We start from the raw sequence: 22,680 nt of genomic DNA, 5'->3' as shown, positions 1-22,680 counted from the left end.
TATTAATGGTTCTACACACTTACATGACAATGACCCCCACTGTGGATTTGCCAACTGCAAAATGATTTCCCTCTGATCAGTAGCATTCCAGCACTGCAAGCTTCTAGAGTGCAATTGCCACTCACTTCTCAACTCAGTGCAGCTCTCATGCTGCTGTCCCTGCACCAGAGGGCTACAGCGAGCTCGGAACACAGATGCAGAAATGTGACCTTTCACATCTGAAAATTCTGCAGCCGCTACTCATCATCCCAAACCTGTATCATGATGTGATCCAACCAGTCAGTGCTCATTTCTCCAGCCCAATAGCAATGCTCCCACCATCTCCAGCCACTCTGTGAACACCACCAACAACCTTGAATTGTTTTTCACTGTTTCAACACTCTATCCTTGTCCCCCATTCTTGCCGTTCTTCTTGCAGGTCTGCAAATACAGAATTTTTCATCCTTTATTTGCAACATTCATGTAATTAGGGGCTCCATGCTTCTGGCAGAGATGAGATGGTGGCCTCAGGGCACTGGGAGTGGGTGGGAGGGGACTTGGCTTAATGGCACTGTGTCGAGGCTGAGAAGGGAGGTGATGCAGCCTCAGGGCACTGGGGCAGGTCAGGAGGCAAGGCACAAGGCCTTGGGGAAGGAGGCAGGGCACGGTGCCTCAGAGCACCAGAGCAGGAGGCAGGGCACACGGCCTTGGGGTGGGAGGCAGGGCATGGTGCCTTGGAGCACCGGGGCGGGAGACAGGGCACGGGACATGGCCTCAGGGCACTGTAATGGGCTGGGTTAGGCCTCAAGGCACCGTGGCAGGTCACGAGGCACGCGGCCTCAGGGCACCGTGACCGGGTGGGTTGGGCCGGGGGAAGGTACGAGATCTCCGGGCACAGCGACGGGGCGAGTATCTCCTCAGCCCCGTGATTAGGAGCCGGGCGGGACAGCCTTACGCCCCCGTCTGCTAGACGGAGACTTCTACCCGCGGAGCGCGCAGGAAGCTAGCGACCAGAGTCTCGCCCACCCGCTGATCTCCCTTAGCAACACAGCGGCCCCGCGCGGATCTAGCGGCCAGAGGGCGGGACTTCCGGGCCGGGTCGACCTCTTCGGAAATGACGTTAGAGTGTCAACATGCAAGATGGCGGCGCATCACCGACAGAACGCGGCCGGGCGCCGGAAAGTGCAGGTGAGCGGTTGGCCGGGTTTCCCGCCGGAGCGGGGTTGTGGGGTGACTGAGGGGCCTGCGGAAGAGGGAGCGCGGCCCGGGAGCGCGCGAGCACCTGGGAGGGGCGGGGAGCCGTTGGGGAAGGCGCCGGGCAGGGGGCGCCGGAGGCGGTTTGATGATTGGGGCGGCTGGGCTGCGCGGCGGGGAGCCGTTGGAGAAGGCGCAGGGCTGCGGGCAATGGAGGCCGCTTAGGGGGGTGGGGTGGCTGGGCTGTTGGAGAAGGAACAGGGCTGCGGACACCAGAGGCGGTCTGGGGGGGTTGGGGCGGTGTGTGTGGGAGGAGCAGAGGGGGGTGGGGCGGGGAGAGGAAGCGGTGGGTCTGTGCCGGTTGCGGGGGCTCCCCTCTCCCGCTGGGTGTCTCCTGGGGCAGCTGCTGTTGTACCTGGGGAGGGCCGGGGCGAGCAAGGCTGCCTCTCCTGCTGCTGAGAGGAGGGAGAGAGAAGCTGATAGAGACCCCCCCCCCAGCCTCGCCTACGGCCGCTCGGTCCCCGTCAGTGTTAGACATGAAATAAAATGGAGTTAAAATATATCGCAGGCACTTGTCAGCCGACGGTCTGCCCTTTGCTCTCACCGTCTCCCACTGGGATCTGGGGATCTGACGCGAGGGGGTGTTTCCTTAGGGGAAACGTGTGTCTGGCTTAACTGTGTCAGACGCTCCATATTTAAGAGGCAGAAGTACTTGTTCAGCTTTAATTGCCGTCTTTTCATATTGTTTTTAAAGTGAGAATATGCCTCAGCCATCCCATTGGGTCTACGCTTTGTTTCAACCTGGTGTGTTTGGGGCATAAAGGGTCTCGTTCAGAGAAGGAGGTGGGGGTGAGGGGGTGTTTGTTTGTTTTGATTATCTTCCTAAGGATTGGATCCTCTTACTGAAATACATGCAAAAGCACATACTCTTAAACAGGGAAAGTGGAACACTATGGATAATTATGCTTCTCCATTTTGTTTGCTCTAGGATAAACATTCTTAATTTCATTTTAATTAGAAGTGTCCATACAGAGGAGACTGGATAGTTTAGGGGATTGTTGATCTAGAGAGCTGCCTATAATAGGTGGTCAGTTCAAATCTGGCCTGGGTCTATCCACAGTGACCAAAAGTTACCACTGGATGGTATTGGAAGTGTCAGCTCAGTTCCTACTGGACAGGTGGTCATCTTACAGAAACCACCGTGACAATTTACACCTTGGTGTAGACAGTCTATGGAAATAGAACTACTCTCATCCGCCTATGAAGTGGGTTATTTTTCCAGGTCAGGGCATAATTAGCATGGCCAGCTCAAAAATCATGAGTGAGGTCCAAAAAATCATGATCAGAGATAAAAAGAACACTATATATACACACACACACACACTAATAAATTTGCTAAACTTTTTTTTAACAACTGAGAGGACTAGAAACTTCACTTTAAATTTTCTAAAAGTATGATTGCCCCCCCCCCCCATGCAACTCCATGATTCTAGGAACTGCAGCTTTCAGAAAAACAATAAATATTGTGAGACTCACAATAAAATCATGAGCTGATAACACTTTGTAAGCACACAGTTGAGGAAGTAACGAAGAGTCCTGTGGCACCTTATAGACTAACAGATAGTGGAGGTGAGGAAGTGTTACTAGGGAAGTTTGCAATGCTATTACTTCAGTTGTACCTATTTTATAGATACAGAGAACCTTCCAGGGCTGTCAATTGGTGACATTTACATGAGCTTAAATTCAAAGCTAAGGGCTTGTCTATAGTAGGAGAGTTTTGAAGGTATAATTGTACCAGAATAACTGAATCAGTAAAACCCTCCTAATTTGGATGCAGTAACACCAGTGTAGCTTATATCTGTTTTTCCAACTTGCAAAGTTATAGTGGTATACACACAGTTATATTGATATAACTATGTACACAATAGGGGTTAGTCTACACTCCAAAGGCTTGCTTGGGATAGCTGTACCGGCAATTCCCATTCGTGGAGACAGTGTTTACCAACAAAAGAATTGTTTTGCTATTATAGTTAAACCACCTCCCTGAATGACAAAAATGACTCTTTTCCCTGTACAGTACAGTCCCAGAGTCACGAACACCTGGGGAATTGAGTTTGTTCGTAACTCTGAACAAAACATCATGGTGGTTCTTTCAAAGGTTTACAACTGAACATTGACTTAATACAACTTTGAAGCTTTACGATGCAGAAGAAAAATGCTGCTTTCCCCTTTTTTTTAGTAGTTTACGTTTAACACAGTACTGTACTGCATTTGCTTTTTTTGTCATCACTGCTGCTGCCTGATTGCACTTCTGGTTCAAAATGAGGTGTATGATTGACTGGTCAGTTCGTAACTCTGGTGTTCATAATTCCGAGGTTCTGCTGTATAAGCTGCATCAACACAGGGTTCGGGATGGGTAGCTATATTGTCTAGGTGAGTGATCTGGGTTTTTCTGGCAAAACTTTTTATTGTACAGCTTGTCTAGGGCTTATACTGAAATAGGTACGTTGGTTTTAAAACCAAACAAACAAACAAAAAAGGCCCTCATCCTTAACAAATAGCTATATCAGTATTACCTTTTAAGTGTAGACCAGGCATAAAATAAAAATGTCCAAATCAAGGCTCTTTGTTTCTCTTAAGCCGCAGCAGAAAGGCTGCTTGAATAGGGATGATGTAATGTGGGAGCTATTTGAAATTAGTGGAATATATGAAAACACTTACATTTAGAAAATATTTTCAGCTAATGATTGCTATGAAAAAGATAAAATGAAGTTTGCTTTTAATAAGTGAAGATTTAGTAAAGTTTGGCAAATAGGACGTAATTCTTGTGATACCTCGTGGCTTGTCTACACTAGAGGTGTTTTTACTGATTGCCAATTAACTCAAGGTAGCTAATATATTTGTAAAAGCTAGTACAGAAACTCAAGAACGTTTGTTCTGGTGTCCATGGTTAAATTGGCAGTTGATAACTCATGGTAAAAATTCTGGTGTAGACATACCCTTAGTGAAGAAACCCTATTAAGGAAAAAATCATTCTGGTATACCCACTAACTGCTAGGGAAAGAATGTTCTTTCCTGATGAACAGGCAGTCTGTCCGGTTGAGTAATTCCCTTCCCCAAGTTAATATAATTTACTGTTGACAAAATTCCTAGTTGCTAAATGTCATGAAATCCTCCAGTGACTGTGAAAGTTAGTAATTTTTAAATGGCCACACTGCGTTAGACCAATGGTCTATCTAGCCCAGTATCCTGTGCTCTGGCAATGGCTTGTGCCAGCTGCTGCAGAGGGAATGAACATATCAGAGCAATTATCAAGCGATCCATTCTCTGTCATCCAGTCCCAGGATCTGGCAGTCAGAGACTTTGCCGTCTTGGCTAATAGCCATTGATGTATCTATTCTCCATGAACATATCTAATTATTTTTTTCTTTTTTGAGTCCAGTTATAGTTTTGGCCTTCATAGCATCCCCTGGCAATGAATTTCACAGGTTGACTGTGCTATTGTGTGAAGAAATACTTCCTTTTGTTTGTTTTAAATCTGCTGCCTGTTAATTTAATTGGATGACCGCTGATTCTTGTGTTATTTGAAGGGGTAAATAACACTTCCTTATTCACTTTCTGCACACCATTCATGATTTTATAGATGGCTATCATATCTCCCCTTAATCATCTCTTTTCCAAGCTGAACACTCCCAGTCTTTTAAATCTCTACTCATATGGAAGCTGTTCCATACCCCCATCATTTTTGTTACACTTCTGTACCTTTTCCAATTTTAATATATCTTTTTGAGATGGTGTAACCAGAATTGCCTGCAGTATTTGATGTGGGTGTACCACACATTTATGTAATGGCATTATGATATTTTATGTCTTCTTATCTATCCCTTTCCTAATGGTACCTAGCAGTCCATTAGCGTTTTTTGATAGCCACCGCACATTGAGCAGATGTTTTCCGAGAACTATCCAAAAAGACAGCATTCAAGAGATTGTGGAAACAGCTAATTTAGATCCTATCATTTTGTACGTATGCTTGGGATTAGGTTTTCCAGTGTGCATTACTTTACATTTATCAACAGTGAATTTTGTCTTCCATTTTGCACTTTGTTTGATCAGTGGCCCAACTGATTGTTTGGCAGCCTTCCTGCTTCTGATGTACTTAAAAATTGCTGTTAGTTGTGGTGTTTTGCTAGTTGATCTTCCAGTTATACTTTTACACATGACTTGCCAGAGTTTGTTCCTTTCTATTTTACTCATTAGGATTTGACTTCCAATTTTTAAAATATGTCTTTTTTTTCTCTAACTGCCTCTATTACTCTGTTTAGCTATGGTGGCATTGGGGAGTGAAGGGCTCCTCTTACTGTTTTTGTTTTTTATTTGGGGTATACGTATAGTTTGAGCCTCTATTGTGGTGTTTTTAAAAAGTTTCCATGCAGCTTGAAGGCATTTCACTATTATGACTGTTCCTTTTAATTTCCATTTAACTAGCCTCCTGACTTTTGTGTAATTCCCCATTTTGAAGTTAAAGGCTACTGTGGTGTGTGTGTGTGGGGGGGGGGGGGGGGCTTGGTATTTTTCTCCCTACAAGGATGTTACATTTAATTACATTATTGTTGCTATTACCGAGTGGTTCCGCTGTATTCCTCTTAAACCAGATCTGTGTGCCACTTAAGACTAAATCAAGAATTGCCTCTTCCCTTGTGGGTTCCAGGACTACAGCTCCAAGAAGTAGTTATTAATGGTGTCTAAAATGTTTATCTCTGCCTCCCATCCTGAGGTGACAAGTATCCAGTCAATATGAGGAAAGTTGAAATCACCCATTATTATTGAGTTTTCTGTTTTTTATAGCCTCTCTAATCTCCCTGAGTATTTCAAAATCACTATCCTTTTGAGGTGGTAGATAGTATATTTCTACTCTATACTCTTATTATTCATGCATGGAATTTCTGTCCATAAAGATGCTATGTCTTTATTTTCTTTGGTGGTGGTCTTGATTGCTTTAATTGTTGACTTATTCAGGTATTTGTACGATTGCACAATCTATTGAAAAAGAGGCAATTCTATGCTGTATTAGTCTGCAGTGGCTTCTTAATAGTATCATGCCTTGGTTTGCCTGAGTTCCCCTGTATTTTCACTTAGAATTTAGATCAATATGTTTTCAGGTCTCATGGCTGAAAGGAACTTGAGAGACCCTTATTTAAATCTTTTGATATGGCTGCTATTTTATGAAACCAGGAAACAAGTACAGTGTCTTCCTGATGAGCATTCTAGAGACAGAAGTTAACTGTCCTTAACAGTTCTCAGTTGTTCAAATGCACACCTGATTAGGGAACAATGTGAAAAGCAACTGCTTAGCCAACAACTAATATTTCAAGGACCTCTAGAGCAGAATAATTTAATTGCCGTGCCTGATCAGTCACAGAATAAAGCAGAAATTACTATCTTATTATCTCCTATCTGTATGAGATGATTTCATTACCATAGTTTATCTGTGCCAATAGTATACAAGAATTGTATGTTGGTTGGTGGGGAAACCTAGCATGAGAAGAGATAAGCAGCTATAAGATTAAGTTTTGCAGGTTTGCTTGTGTGGGTTTGATCAAGAAATATATGAATCTTTTCTTCACTTAATCCCATAAAAGTCTCACTCACATGCAAAAGTAACCAGTTATCCTCCCACCCCAAACACTCTTCACAAATGGTACTACTGGAAGGGGCTATCGTTTATTTTTAATTTTAATGTTTAATAAAATTACAGGTGCCCATCCACTGCTCTGGGTGCCTGTCACATAAATTTAAAAATTACAACATGAACGTAAACAAAGGACTTCCCATAAACATGTCCACCTCAGCCCATACCCTTCAAAACATACTTAGTGAAGTGGGAGGTGAGGAAATGATAGGCTTTGCAGTGTGCCCAGAAGGTTGGTTAATCTAGGCTCTGAAAGACCCCGGAGGAGGAGCAAGTTCCAAAATCGAGGATGACTTATAGTGGACACCTTGCCAGCATCTCCCTCTCACATTGAGGTGCTGTAACTTGAGTGCCTCTGGTGATTTCAACTATATCTGTATGTCATAAGGAGAAAGGCTGTTTCTTCCTGATGAGCGTGATCCTCTAGTTTGAGCTGCCAATACCCAGCATCTTGTAGCTAACACAGTGTGAATTGTTTCTACTCTGGTTTTTCAGGAAAGTTGCCTATCTTCATGAACTGAATAAGAATAATCGGAAAACTATGTATTTGCTGGCTAGAGCTTTGTCTTGTTATACAGACCTGGCTTTTATTTAATACTATGTTCTCTTGTTCACCCAGTCAAGCAAGGACTCTTAACAATGTAGAGGCAGTGTGTTCAGGTTTTGCTAAGGAGTAGAGGAGTAGCACACTATACAGCCTCCACCTATGCTACAAAAACAACTACATAAATGAAACATGATTATACCCATCTGTGTTTATCACAAGGCTTTCAGATGCTGTAGACAGAAACCCCACACTTTCTTCCCTTTTACTTGTTCTCTTACTCCAAGCCATACACTTTTGTCCATGTCATCTTTGAAGATAACAAGACGTGTCTCCAGATTGACAGCATCTCTCTTCTTAAGATGCTGATTTAGAGCTGTAAGAGAATCATAAATACATACTAGATGGCAGCACATAACTGACAGAACATGGCAGTGTTACCTGCACAAAATTCTCTGTTGTTCGCACACCCTATGGTACTCACCTTTTGCCCAGTTCCTAGGGCTCAGGGCGTAACGTTACGCTCTAGGGTGGGATGGGGAACCTTTTTTCTATCAGGGACCATTGACCCACAGAAAAAAATCAGTCACGGGCCACATACAGCCCCGCGGGGAGGCACATAGGCTCGGTGCTTCCCCTAGGGTCCGGGGTGGGGCCAAAAATGAGGGGTTCAGAGTGCGGGGGAGGGTGTTGTATTATGGATACTGTGGGGGCTCCGGGCTGGGGCAGGGGGTTGGGGTATGGGAGGGAGTGAGGACTCTGGCTGGGGGTGCGGGTTCTGGGGGTCGGCTTATGAACAGGTATAGAGAGGGAGAGGTGGGACACAGCCCCTCTCCCCAACAGAGGGGGCAAGGAGAGGCAGCAGAGCCAGAAGAGAAGAGGCGGGGCCAGAGTCTCTCCGTTTCTGGCCATGCTGCTCTCCCTCCAGCCTCCGAAGCAGCTGCAACTCTAGGGCTGGCACGCTGCAGCGGCCCAGCCCGGCCCGGGCCGCCAGAGCATGCTGCAGCCCTGCCACCCAGCCCGCCGGAGCAGCTCTGGCCAGGCCACAGACATCCTTCCCTGGCATGCCCCAGCTAAGGTGGGAAGGGATGGGATAGGGTGGGGAGAGTGTGAGGGTGGTCACAAGGGTTACTCCCGTGACCCCCAGCTTCTCTCCTTTCCCCCACCCCTCCAAATTTCCCCACCAGTTGCTGTCCCTGCCCGTCAGGGTAAGCAGCTGGAGGCCTGGGACACTTAGGTTTACCTCCGTGCCTGCAGACGCTCGAGGTAAACAAACCGTCTTGGCCCGCCAGCGACTTATCCTGATGGCCCGAGAGCCAAAGTTTGCCAACCCCTGAATTATAGGGTCAGCTTATGAATGGGTCATAAATATTTTCCATTTTTACTTATCCATCTTGGGGAGGGGGGGGGTCGGCTTATAAACGAACTGGCTTATGATCACGTATATACAGTAATAATGCAGGGACCGAATGTTTACTTCTTGTAAAAAGTTTACAGGTGTCAGAAACACTTGTGTATGCACGTGTTTCTTGCTGTGGCAGGATGTATTATAACAGACCTTAAAATCATGTTATTTCAATTACATCTTGTAGAGATTGTGGAAGACCAAACATGTAAGTTTCCCCCATTGCTATTCATGAGTGATGTCATCATAGTACATAAGACAGACATACAGCTGATCATCAGCAAAATAGTTTAATGAACAATATGCACAGTGCTGTCAAATGCAAAAGTAAATAAACTGGAAAAATAACTATTTTTCATGTATAGTAATCTTATGAGTTCTATGTAACAGTAGACTTTTTCAGAAGGAAATAATTTTCAAGATTGTGTCCCTTTTAAAGCACAGAACTATGAGTAAGGAGAGATGTGTTCTTTCAGTCTTAGATATTATAGCCCCCATTGCCTGAGCACCTCATAATCTTTAATGTGTTTATCCTCACAAAAATGTTGTGAGGTAAAGAGATACTGTTATCCCCACTTTACAACTGGGGAGCCAAGGCACAGACTAAGTGATTTACCTGGAGACATATACTATGTCTGTCGCAAAACAGGGAATTAAACCCATGTCTCCTAATGCCTAGGCTAGCACTTTAACCACTGAACTGTCCGTCCTTTTGGTTTTTTTCCAGTCAGCTTTGTGACTTGGAACAAATCTCTTAACCTCGCTGTGCCTTAGTTATTCTATTTGTAAATTGGGAATAATGGTTGTCAGTCTCACAGAGGGTGTTGAGACTTGGTTATTTAATGTTTGTAAAGTTCTTTGAGATTTTTGAATGGAAGGTGCTATTAAAAATGAAATGGCTATAGAGTCACTTCTTTCATGTAGACTAAATATCTGAATACCATAATCAGATTTGTATAAATATATTTTAGGTCTCCTATGTGATTAGAGATGAGGTAGAGAAGTATAATCGAAATGGTGTAAATGCACTCCAGCTGGATCCAGCATTAAACAGACTCTTCACGGCGGGTCGAGACTCTATAATAAGGATATGGAGTGTCAATCAGCACAAGGTAAGCAAAGAGACTTAGTCTTTTATTAATTTAAAAAGTCACTTTTTACATTAGCAGACTGTCAGATTGACTAATTTAAACCAGATTACTACAATGTTGACATCTTGCTAAGGGTTTGTAGCTATCCTTATAATATTAAAACTGCATGGCATTTTACAGACAAATAAGATGTGATTCATAACCCAAATTGCTTACTTTCTATGTTAAGAGAATACAACAAAAGTAGATAATAAAGGGTATATAGTTGGGGGGAAATTACATCAAGTAAGATTATGGAGTTGCTTTGCTTATTAATGTACTTATTTTGAAGGATCTCGACTTTTTTCATAGGTTACTGCTATTTAGGTTGATCATATATTTTGTGTGTATCGTAAGGAGACCCCTTTTTCCGCTTTTCCCACTCCCCTTTATTTTATCAGGATCTGTCTCCATTCTTCTCCCCTGGCATGTTACGTTGTTTTACTAACCTGTTGTCTGCCTTAATTAGGGTCAGATCTTGCAAGGTGGTGAGGGTCCTTAGCTCAGCACTTTTACCGGATTTTAAGTTGTGAGCTCCTTTGCTTAGGAAAATTGTCTTAAGTTTACCTGGTGTCTTGCATAGCTGTCATACTGTACAAAAATAAGAATTATAAAATGGTATGAGATTAAACTTTAATATAACATCTATTCCACATATAAAGTATTTTAAAATATGAGTTCTACTAAAGACCAAATTGTGACCCACTTACTCATATTGCTGGGTAGTTATCATCACAAGTAGCCCCATTGACCTCAGTGGGACTGTTTGAAGTAACTGTTAATCAGCATGAGAGGTAGAAGGGGATATCACAACTGAATCCAAAACCAGTTTAGACTTTTCCAATGTTGAAGGGACCTCATACAATTTATTTTTTAATTCCAGCAAGACCCTTATATAGCATCTATGGAACATCACACTGATTGGGTAAACGATATTGTACTTTGTTGCAATGGTAAAACATGTAAGTATCTATTTACTTTGTACAGTATTTAATAGTATAAAATGGGAAAATATGGCATTCAAAAATTTATTAAGTATATGACTGTTACCTACTGCTTCACTTGCTACAACTTGGGTAACTTTTTGCATACTTTCTTAGTATATAAAATAAGTTTCGGTAAAGTGTATTGTATGAACAACAAAGATATACAATTCCTCTAATTTTTAAAGAGCTTCACATGCTTTGAAATAATCTGTTAAAATATACTAATCTTTTCCATTTAGTGATATCTGCTTCTTCAGATACTACTGTTAAAGTGTGGAATGCACATAAGGGATTTTGCATGTCAACACTAAGGACACATAAGGTAAAAGGCATGAATTATAATTGCATAAATAATCATTACTGTTCTAAAAAATATAGTGCACATATTTAGATGTAGACTTCATACTGAAGGTTATTTGCTGGTTCTGTATTGTCATGTTACTGTACCCATTTTATTGTAGGATTACGTGAAAGCCTTAGCATATGCAAAAGATAAAGAACTGGTAGCATCTGCCGGGCTGGACAGACAGATATTCCTCTGGGATGTAAATACTCTAACAGCACTGACTGCCTCAAACAACACTGTCACAAGTAGGTACATGGGAAAAGCTAAAATATAACGCATCTATTAACATTTTCCACTAGTTCCGTTTAGGACAGTAAACTCGAGTTTTTGTGTGTATTGTTACAAGTTTGAATTTAATAATTTGAAATTATCAAATAACAGGTTCAAGTGGAATTATTTAATCAAAGATTATTAATTGGAGATTAGTACAGCACTATACAGAAAGAATAGATACATTACCACAGTGGTTCTCAACCAGGGGTATATGTACCCCTGGGGTACTCCAAGGTCTTCCAGCGGGTACATCAACTCATCAAGATATTTGCCTAATTTTATAATAGTCTACATAAAAAGCACTAGCAAAGTCAGTACAAACTAAAATTTCATATAGACAATTACTTGTTTATACTGCTTTATATATTATACACTAAAATGTAAGTTCAGTATTTTTATTTGATTTATTTTATAATGATATGGTAAAAATGAGAAAGTAAGCAAGTTTTCAGTAAGTGTGCAGTGACTCTCTTGTATTTTTATTTCTCATTTTGTAAGCAAGTAGTTTTTAAGTGGAACTTGGGGGTATGCAAGACAAATCAGACTCCTGAAAGGGGTTCAGTAGTCGGGAAAGGTTGAGAGCCACTGCATTACCACACTTGGTGTAAGGCAAAGAGATGACCTTTGTCTTTCTCTTCTCTGTATCTGGTAAGGTGCCAAGGATTTTGCATCCTCTACCTAATTCCCAGTACCTCTGTCTTTTTATAGGGTATGAGACAAAGAAACCCCTTTTGTGGATGGAAAAATATTTTCCCATGATCGATTTCTCTATATCTTATGTTTTAATGGTTTTGTTTCTTGTTACTTATGGAATTTCCTTTATGGTATCTTTAGGTTACATGATTGATAAGCAAAAAGGGAATTCTAATCTGATCATTATCCCTAAGGGCTAGGACAACCGACATTTCCCAAAACATCTTTTAATGGATTCCCATTTCATCATTGCAGAAAGCTTCTATAAAAACAATTGTTCCTGATCAATCCTGCTTATATCTCTGTAGACCCTTTTGGTAGTTTGAGGAGGACTTTGTCCTGGACATCTGTTTTCCCACAGACGAGGAGGTGCCAACAATGATGGATTATAGTCTAATAATCATAAGAGATTCCTGAATATAAGTTATTCACAGGTTATGGATCAACACTCTGGCCTTACTATTCAAATACACTCTTTGCTAATACCTTAAAGATTTTGGGAGAGTAGTTAATATGTAAATGAATTTAATATACTAAAAGCATTGTTATTTGCTTACAGGTACTAATAGTATATATAAAATATTCAGGTAATTCTCATCATTAAAATAAAAAAGTAATCCATCTCAGTTTATTGCAATACATAATCTTAGCTGAAAAACTAGAGCAGCTGATAATTACAGAATCTAGAATACAGGGAAAATTTCTTTGAACATAATGTAATGAGCCTGTATTTCATCTAAACTGAATAGAGCTTTAGCTTCAAAAGCTCTTAGCTTCTCAAATAATACATTGTAGTATTTTTCCCATAGGATATTAGTTTAGTGCTTTTTCTGCATATTGTACTTCCCATCTTCTGTATTTAGGCCGAAGCAGAAATGAATACAATTAATCTTTTAAAGAAGAGCTTGATAAACATACCTAATGTCTACTAATGGAAGGACTAAAGCTTTATAGTCTACAGCTATAGGCAGATATAGATACCAAAGGAGAGGGCGGGGTAAGGTGGGAGTGAACACTAAGGAGGTCTAGGAGCAATGCCCTGGTGAATCCCAGTTAACCCCAGCTACTGGGAAAAGCACTGTCAACAGATCCTTTTATTTATCAGAGGAGTAGCCATGTGAGTCTGTATCCACAAAAACAACAAAGAGTCCGGTGGCACCTTAAAGACTAACGGATTTATTTGGGCATAAGCTTTCATGGGTAAAAAACCCACTTCTTCAGATGCATGGAGTGAAAATTACAGATGCAGGCATAAATATACTGACACATGAAGAGAAAGGAGGTTACCTTACAAGTGGAGAACCAGTGTTGACAGGGCCAATTCAATCAGTGTGAATGTGGTCCATTCCCAGTGATGAGGAGGTGTCCATACCAAGAGAGGGAAAATTGCTTTTGTAGTGAGCCAGCCACTCCCAGTCCCTATTCAAGCCCAAATTAATGGTGTTAAATTTGCAAATGAAGTGTAGCTCTGCAGTTTCTCTTTGAAGTCTGTTTTTGAAGTTTTTTTTGTTGAAGTATGTTTACTTTTAAATCTGTTATTGAATGTCCAGGGAGATAGAAGTGTTCTCCTACTGGCTTTTGTATGTTACCATTCCTGCTGTCTGATTTGTGTCCATTTATTCTTTTACATAGAGACTGTCTGGTTTGGCCAATGTACATGGCAGAGGGGCATTGCGGGCACATGATGGCATCTATCACATATACTAATGTGATAGAGGCCAGCCAATGCCCCCCTGGACAGGATTGGTCCTGCTTTGAGCAGAGGGTTGGACTAGATGACCTCCTGAGGTCCCTTCCAACCCTGATATTCTATGATTCTATTATTCATGTGTCAATATATTTATGCCTGCATCTGTAATTTTCACTCCATGCATCTGAAGAAGTGGGTTTTTTACCCACAAAAGCTTATGCCCAAATAAATCCATTAGTCTTTAAGCTGCCACAGGACTCCTCGTTTTTGTAGATCGTCTTTTTGTGAATCTGTCTTTAATATCAGCCTCTGTTTAGCAGATGTCTTACATGAAGCACTACAAAGCATTACCCCCTGCACTAAAAAATAAAGCGGTTAAGAGAGAAACTTTCTCTTTTTCCTCCCTCTAGTCTAGAGCATTCTGGCTGCTGAGAAGATGGGTGGGTCTCTCCTACATTGTTGCCATAGGGTTCTGAATAACAGCAATGAAAATGACCTGTTTTGTTAAGTTTACTCCTGCACTGTTTGATAAAGCTGTGAGCTATAGCAGAGACACTGAAGTTTTGTGTGTGTGTAATCAGGAAGAATGTCACTTTGGTTTACATTCACATTGGAAGATTAGGTTACCATGAGGGGTAGAAACACTTTTTTTTTTTTTAAATGAAAGCTAATATTCTGCAGAAATTTATGGCTGAGGCTCCGCTAGAGAAGAGTATCTCACTGATCACTGGTGGGTGGATTTTTTTTCAAGCCCTGTTTTAAAGAGTGTGTGCTTGGAATGAATGTAATGTAACAGAACATATAAACAGTTTGCAGGAACATCGAGTTTTTTAAAGACCGAGAATGTATACAGTTCTTGGTGTTGTTGCAGATGGATATTTTATCTTTTTCCCCAAATGTCTGGCAATGTTCTCTTGCTTTTGTTTTTGATGGTTTACTCCAGTAATTCTTTCTGAAACCTGGTTATTGTTGAAGTAGTTGGGAGTTTCTATTTCCAAGTAATTTGTGCTGACAACTATGGATAGGTCATCTTCTAGCCTAATGGGTGTGGATGGAAGAGTAGCTTAGAGATTTACTAGCTGTCTCATAGGAAAACATTGTAAGGCTGTTGTAGATCAAGTGAAGATGGGCTTATTAGAAACTTCTATAGTGAAATTGGGCCAAGTTGAAGCAAATGAACATTCCTATAAATAATTCAAAGGCTATTTTTTGACCCGAGATCAAAGAAGGTAGAGAGAATGCTTCAAAGGCAGTAGAAACAAATGTGTGCCAGTGGAGTTCAATCACTAAAGATTCCCAAAAGAAAAAATGCTCTGGTTTTATCACTCTTCTTAAGCACTTGATTGTTCAGTAAACAGTGTTCCTAATGGGCTAGAGAAAAACATACCCTATATGCCCCAGACGCCCTTTGAAACATGGGCTAGATGTAGGGCTAAATTCTACCCTCTCTTTGTGCCTAACTCTACAGACTTCACTAGGTTTTATAAATGTAGATGTGGGCAGAATTGGACCCTAAATTTCTTACCAGACTGAAAGGAAACGGTATAAGGAACCTGATAGTAGACAAACCCTTGTTAAAAGGGTGTATCCATCAGTCTTTCTAGATGTAGGCACTCTAATTCAGATGGAAAAGTGTTTACTTCTGAAGAAGGCCACCTTCAAGAGGGAAGGTGTGAAATTTCTGTTTCTGGCAAGATTTGTACTTTTGGATGCTTTACAATGAAGAGACACAATATCTATTCTCCTTTGCCCACTTGTGTATGTAATCAAATGCTGCATATTATGAAACTGGAAGAATAATTTTTTTTTGACTGGTAATATCCTACCACAATATGATTATGGCTGCTGAGCAAACAGAACAGTAATTTCCTAATATCCTATAATATAAATATATGTATGCAAAGTTCAGTGAAATCAGGCATGTGGCATATCTACTCAGTGTTTCTCAAATGTGATCACCAGGGTCTTTTCTTGCTGCCACAGCCTCATGGGCAATGACTGGGAGTAGGAAGGGGTGAAAGCAGTGGCCCCCCTCCCCCAGAGCCACCAGCAGGGGTTGGGCCCTGCCCTCCTCTGGAGCCACAAAGATCAGAGAAGCAGGCAGCCAGTGAATTCCCCACCTTCCTGGGTGCGGTGAGGCTCTGGCTTCAGCCCTGGAGGGACGGGCAGTAGGCTCCAGTCGTGGGGCTTCAGGCTCCAGCTGTCGATGCCGGCCCTCGGCTTACCATCCCCCGTATCATCCCTGGCCCCTGCTGTCTTCCTGGCCCCCCATTCACCTCCTTGGCCCCTTCTGTCTCCCTACCCGCCTCCCCATCCAGGGCTTAATTTGTCTCCTGGCTTGACAGGGCTGTGTCTGCTGTGACAATTGATATTTGTATGTATGTTAATATCACTTTTCACAGCCTCCCAGCTAGCTAGTAAGTCTGCTGTGAAAAGTGATATTAACAAACATACAAATATTGCTTTTCGCAACAGCAGACTTACTAGCTTAGCAAGTTTTTTTTAAAGTAACCTAAAAAGCAAAAGAAGCAACAACAAAAAAAGACAAGAATGTGCACAGCACCTTATTTGTGTTTCTGTTCTAAGTCCAGTAAAGAAGAGAAACAACTGTACATTATTTTTATCATTGAGTCTGCAAAAAAAGCTCTACATAAATAAATTAGAATGATTTGGATATGTATATGTGCATATTTATCTGTTTTTCCTAAAGTTAATTGAGTATTTTAGGGGAAATTGTCAGAGCGGCCACCAGCAAGAGTTGGTGGCCGCACTCTGAGGCCACCAAAAATGTTGTTGTGAGAACCCCTGATCTATATTATGGATTACATACAAAGCTGGGAGCACATGGGTTTTTAATATCAAAGAGAAAAATATCTGCTCCGTATCTATAGACTAGACTTACAGAGTAAGACCAGTTTTCATCTAATATAAACTTTGAAATGACTGAGTAGGCAAATCTCATCTTGAGGGGTTTGGTCCTGTTTGTTGATCTTCCATTGGTTCTGCAATAAGAGTCTGAGCCAAAGCATCTTGATTATAAATGACAAAAAAGGCTTTGCATGAAAGGTTACACTTAAAATAACAATACCAGATGATTAAGAGGATACTGAAATGAAGCCACAAGTTTTTCAAGTAAACAGAATCTTTATGCTGCCGCATGGTGAGCCATGTATTAAAAACCTGGTGGAGAATTTATGTACTGTACAGAAAGACCTACAACACCTTTTGTTGCAATAAACACTATGATAATTGCTGTCAAGTACCATTACCACTATTCTAGTCGTGCTAGCTCAGGGGTAGGCAACCTATGGCACGTGTGCCGAAGGTGGCACACGAGCTGATTTTCAGTGGCACTCGCACTGCCCGGGTCCTGGCCACCGGTCCGGGGGGCTCTGCGTTTTAATTTAATTTTAAATGAAGTTTCTTAAACATTTTAAAAACCTTATTTACTTTACATACAACAATAGTTTAGTTATATATTATAGACTTATAGAAAGAGATCTTCTAACAACGTTAATGTATTACTGGCACACGAAACCTTAAATTAGAGTGAATAAATGAAGACTCTGCACATCACTTCTGAAAGGTTGCCGACCCCCGCCTTAGCTATTGATTTTCTTTCTGAAACTGATTAAGTTTGAGGAATGGTTGACTCTGAACTCCTCTGATGTTTTGTGTCCCTATCCTCCAGTATTGGGGAATGGAACGCCTGCACTCCTCCACTGATGGATCCGTACAGCCTTCTACACACACCCCTCCATTTTGGAGAAACAGCAAGTTCTTTGACACACACATCCCCACCCCACACTGCAACTTCTGAGGTGCACACACGCCTAACCTAAAAGTGCTATGTCTGCTCCACAGGACTAAGGAAAAGGTTCCTTAATCTATAAAATACAATTTTAGAAGTGGTGGGATTGAATTTCCAGATGCAAAATGTTATAGTCTGCGTGGAGTTAACATGAGGGTCAGAGAAGAAACTGCAGACAGCACTCTAATGATCCTAATGCCAATAAGTGGTGGTGCAGTGGTATCATGATTATAGTGATTCTTTTACAGAATTGCAAATCTGGAATTGAGAAGGCTTTTTCTAGCAATATGTTATCCATATTCTTTTCTATTAAAAGTAATTCTAGATAGTTGGGTAGGGACATTGCTCTCTTTTCACATAGGACCATCATACTGAATCAAAACCTGCAGTTGGCTCCTGAGTGTAGCATTTTCAAGTGTATGGTAAGTGTTTTGGGTTTTTTTGACAAATGGAGAAAGCAAAGCATTAATACTGTTATCTTATTTTGCAATAGCTTCTTCCCTGAGTGGGAACAAAGATTCCATTTACAGCCTTGCAATGAATCAAATGGGAACAGTAATTGTATCAGGGTCCACTGAAAAGGTAAGCAGGACCTGGTAGAACTCTTTCAACCTTAGTAAAATGATTGCTAATATTATTAGACACTGAGTTCTAATCTAATTCTGAATTGACTCTGCAATAAATATCCTCTTGTTTAACTTGTCATGATTTGAAGTAAATTGGTCTTGTTGTAAAAACGTAAAAAAAATCCCTGCTGCAAATACTCCTGATAGCAGATAACATGTTAGGTGTTTGTGAGTTTAATAAAGTATAGGTATCTTGCAAAAGCATCATTTTTTTTTTAAACTTTTGGAATAATCACTTATTTGAAGAAATGGGAGTTACTTCAAAGATCTCTTCATATGTAGGCAATGCCTGTGTGAAAAGAACGACATATGTAATTATCTTATCTACTTTGACAGGTTTTAAGGGTATGGGATCCAAGGACTTGTGCAAAGCTGATGAAACTTAAAGGGCACACGGATAACGTAAAAGCTTTGTTGTTGAACAGAGATGGCACACAGGTATGGGTTTTCATTTGAAGCACAAATATCTTTCACTAAGGTTTTTCTTTAAAGCTCTATAAAAATGTTACACTTTTTCAGTACAGAACAGTTTTTTATGTAGAATATAGAAATATTTTAAATAAATATTTAAATAAATATTATTAAAAATAATATTAAATAAATATTTTAAATAAAACTTAAAATAAGTTGGTCTAAAAGTGAGTGCTCTAATCTAAATATTTTAAACTAAATTAATAATCTGTAACTTTTCGCTTTACTTTTGAAGCATAGTTGTGACCTGTAGCTAAGAGAATTGCCATAAGTAAATTGTTAAAGAAATGAGTTTGTGATTTCACATCTTTATATTTTATCCTTTATTCTACTTGTAAACTGATATAGGTTAGTTCGTGTTTGGGGGAGGGAGACTTGTGGGAGGGAATAAAACACTTAATATTATTTTGTCTCCGTCTCTCTTGTTGACATAATGTACAATATATGCATCAGGTAAAGAAAAATGTGACCAGAATTTTTAATTTGCAATTCTCAGTTTAACACAGTCTTAATAGAAAAATATGAATGTAAGATTTCTAGAGCCTCCATATAAGAACTGTTTTTTGGTTTGTTTGTTTTTTTAATAGTCACTTTTTTCCAGGTAGTTACTGATATAGTTTAAGTTTTAAATACAATGTTTGTTGCTCAGTGTCTTTCAGGCAGCTCTGATGGAACTATTCGTCTATGGTCCCTTGGCCAGCAGAGATGTATAGCCACATATCGAGTCCACGATGAAGGTGTTTGGGCTCTGCAGGTCAATGAACCCTTCACTCATGTTTATTCAGGAGGAAGAGACAGAAAGATTTATTGCACAGATTTACGAAATCCTGATATCCGTGTGCTCATCTGTGAAGAAAAGGCACCAGTTCTTAAGGTAATTGATTTACTTAAAAGATTGCTACAAGTTTGATCTTCCATAAGAGCTTTTGGTAGCTCCTAAAATGCAAGATGGTAAATGGAATGACCTCGATGTTTAAGGTACACCGTCTTATAACATAACAAAGCTGGAAACCCTTTGGACCATTGCATTTGTTCTTAGGACCAGTAAAATTTTCTAATTACTAGTCCTGAAGAGAGAATTTTGATCCCTGGTAAAATTTTGACTCTAATGACGATTTGCAGATTTTCATTCTCTGAAAAGGACTTTTTAGAGCCTTGCATTAGAGAGTGAGTTGCTCTGAGAATTATTTCCATTAAGAATTATGGAAAGAGAGTTAGATTTAGTGGTTAAGTACTCATGTGTTTGGAAACCAGCTTGGCTCTCCCCCTTGGTGTGCATGTATTTCAACATCCTTTAGTTACAGTGTTGGTTACATCCTATTTCTCAAATATGCTAATTGGAGGCTTTTTTTCTACAATATCAGATGTGGGTAACAACTGGTAGTTTTGTATGCTGCTCAGTATTCTAGACCAGTGGTTCTCAAACTTTTTTTTTCGCGGACCACTTGAAAATTGCTGAGGGTCTCAGCAGGACACGTAATGATCTTTCCAAATGTTGTTTGTACCGTTAGCTAACTATTGTAACGCGCTTTGGATAAAAGTGCTAAATAAAAAAAAATTAAATGTTTTTTGGTTCTACAGATAAAAGCACACAACTCATATTTTAATATCAGTAGTCTTACCTTTCTAATGCAATGGATGGGCCCTCTCTCCCCTGCTGCAGCAGCCCCCGAGCTTGGGCTGGGAAGGAGTGGGGGCGGGTCTCTCCTCCGCCCTAGCAGCCACAGTTCTGAGGCTGGGAAGGAGAGCCGTCTCTCCCCAGCAGCCGCAGCCCTGGAGCTGGGGAAAGTTGCTTCTTTCTCTGGCTGCCACAGCTCTGCATGTCCCAAATTCCCCCCGCCCCCTCTTCTCACCCCACTGCACCTTCCGAGCTACCCCCTATTCCCCTCAAGGCCACCACCTCACCTTACATGTGCCTCTTCTCCAAGGTCCAGGCACCTAATTAGTGGCGCCATGCCTGCCCAGCTCCACTAGTAAAGTGGGTGGCCCTTCATTCTCTCTTATGCGGCTTCTCAGGTGCGCACCTTAGAGGGAACCATCACGGACCACCTGAATGGAGCTCGCGGACCACAGTTTGAGAACCTCTGTTCTAGACAATCTATAACTCATTCATATGAAAAGTGTACACTGTAAAACAGTTATACTTAATCTGTGGTCTGTTATGTAACAGAACAGCTGCAAATGTAACTGTATGTAAGAATATATGTAAAACGACCAATGTTCACTAAATTAAATTCTTATTTGAATGTAGGTCTGTGGATCCTACTATAGGGGTGTGTGTGTCATGGACACAAGCTCGGAATTGTTTGAATAGTAGTGTCCTTGGGTGCTGTGCATGCACCTTGTTCCTCCTTGTGCTTCCATCCAAGGGCATAAAGGGCAGAGCAGTGGCAATCCTGCCTCAGTTCCCTCTTACTGCCCGTGGCAGCAAGACAGAACTTGGACAGTGCCCAACCCACTGTAGTTTTTAGAGCTTCAGTCTCAACCCTCTTGTGAAGAAATTCTTCTTCACCCTCATTATTTTCTTATTTCTCATTGGATGTTCCAAAGAAAAAGGGATAGGGAGACCCTCTATACCCTGCTTCACAGCAGGGTGAAGTAGTTCATACCAACCACCAGTATGGCAGATTGTAAAGCCACAGGATATAAATTTAGCCCACCGTGAGATGATCTTATCTTTTTAATCATTGGGCACAATAGATGTCTTTTCTGACTCAGAGAACACCCCCCAGACAAGTGCTCCCTCTGCAACTGCTTCTCGCTCCACACCTTAAAATTGAGAGAGATGGGACTCAAAGCAATCCATAAAGGTCATGTCTAATCCTGGAGAAGAGACATCCTCCAAGCTGGAGTTGAGGAAGTTAGCTATGGCAAGTGCCCCTGGGCACTGTGCCTCTGATGCCAGCAGGGAGAAGAAGCCCTAAAAGGGTGCCAAGACCATTGGTGCTAGTGCTGACCCTTCCGGCACCATCAGCACAGACTGTCTTAGCGCCAAGTGCATTGGCATCAACCCCAGGGCAAAGAGACTTGGCTCTTATGCCATCCACTTCAGACACCAAGTGACGTACCCACGCTGAGCACAAGCACAGCTCAGTGCACAGTGGGCGCATCCCATAAGGAAGACTCAGAGCATTCCTCCAAAGACAAGTCTTCCAAATCCTTTTCAACATGAAGGGTTGGAAGCAAGCCATCAGCCACAGAGAAGGTTTGGGAGACAGTTTGGCCAATAAGTGTACAATTTACCATTGGGGCCTTACTGGTGCTATTGGGGCCCACAGGTCCCAGAGTAGAGCTCCATCTGTGTGCCAGAAAAGAGGAGGTCTCAGTCACCATGCGCATTAGTAGCCAGGAATTCCACACTAGAACCAGAAGAACCTCCCTGTGATGGAGCAGATGTGGCTTAGGACACTTTCTTATTGCCTCTCCCATCTAACAAATCCTTCTGTTCCCCAAATGAGGCTGTCACCTCAGCCCTGACTCTGGTCATCAATAACTTTAGGGCTGCTCAAGATCTGTTTTGGAGGATAGCTGAAACTTTGGATGTTGAGACAATGGTGATTCAAAAGAACAAGCACAGACCTGTTCAATTACCTCATTTCCTTGGTGCTGACAAGAATTGTCCTTCCAATCAATGAGAATATATTGGACTCAGCAAAGGGTCTGTTGCATGCTGCAGTCTCCCTTTCTCCTACTTCAAAGTGAATAGAAAAGCTCTATCGAGTCCTGTTTGAGGGCTTCAAACATTTTATGTGCAACCAACATAAGGGTCTCTTGTGTTATCTGCAGGTCCAAGGGGAAAAAAACAGGTCCACCAAGGGGATTCTAAAAGATCAGTGCTCCAAG

The 22,680-nt window shown here is 41.4% G+C and overlaps 1 protein-coding gene across 2 annotated transcripts in view; it reads left to right on the top strand.

Moving 5' to 3' along the window:
- Positions 1–869: 869 nt before the first annotated feature.
- The window catches only part of WDR48 (WD repeat domain 48), a 46,866-nt gene continuing 25,055 nt past the window's right edge, over positions 870–22,680 (top strand). For both annotated transcript variants that reach the window (XR_006176692.2, XM_024100873.3), the window contains exons 1-8: positions 870–1,167; positions 9,783–9,923; positions 10,825–10,903; positions 11,167–11,249; positions 11,389–11,518; positions 18,234–18,322; positions 18,703–18,804; positions 19,487–19,711. Coding sequence is in view for 1 of the 2 variants with exons in the window: in XM_024100873.3 (XP_023956641.1) it covers positions 1,120–1,167; positions 9,783–9,923; positions 10,825–10,903; positions 11,167–11,249; positions 11,389–11,518; positions 18,234–18,322; positions 18,703–18,804; positions 19,487–19,711 (897 nt within the window). In the remaining variant the exon portion in view is untranslated. The remainder of the gene's footprint in view (positions 1,168–9,782; positions 9,924–10,824; positions 10,904–11,166; positions 11,250–11,388; positions 11,519–18,233; positions 18,323–18,702; positions 18,805–19,486; positions 19,712–22,680) is intronic.

Source organism: Chrysemys picta, chromosome 2, assembly GCF_011386835.1.
Source record: "Chrysemys picta bellii isolate R12L10 chromosome 2, ASM1138683v2, whole genome shotgun sequence".
NCBI lineage: Eukaryota > Metazoa > Chordata > Testudines > Emydidae > Chrysemys > Chrysemys picta.
This window is presented reverse-complemented; position numbering and strand designations above follow the sequence as displayed.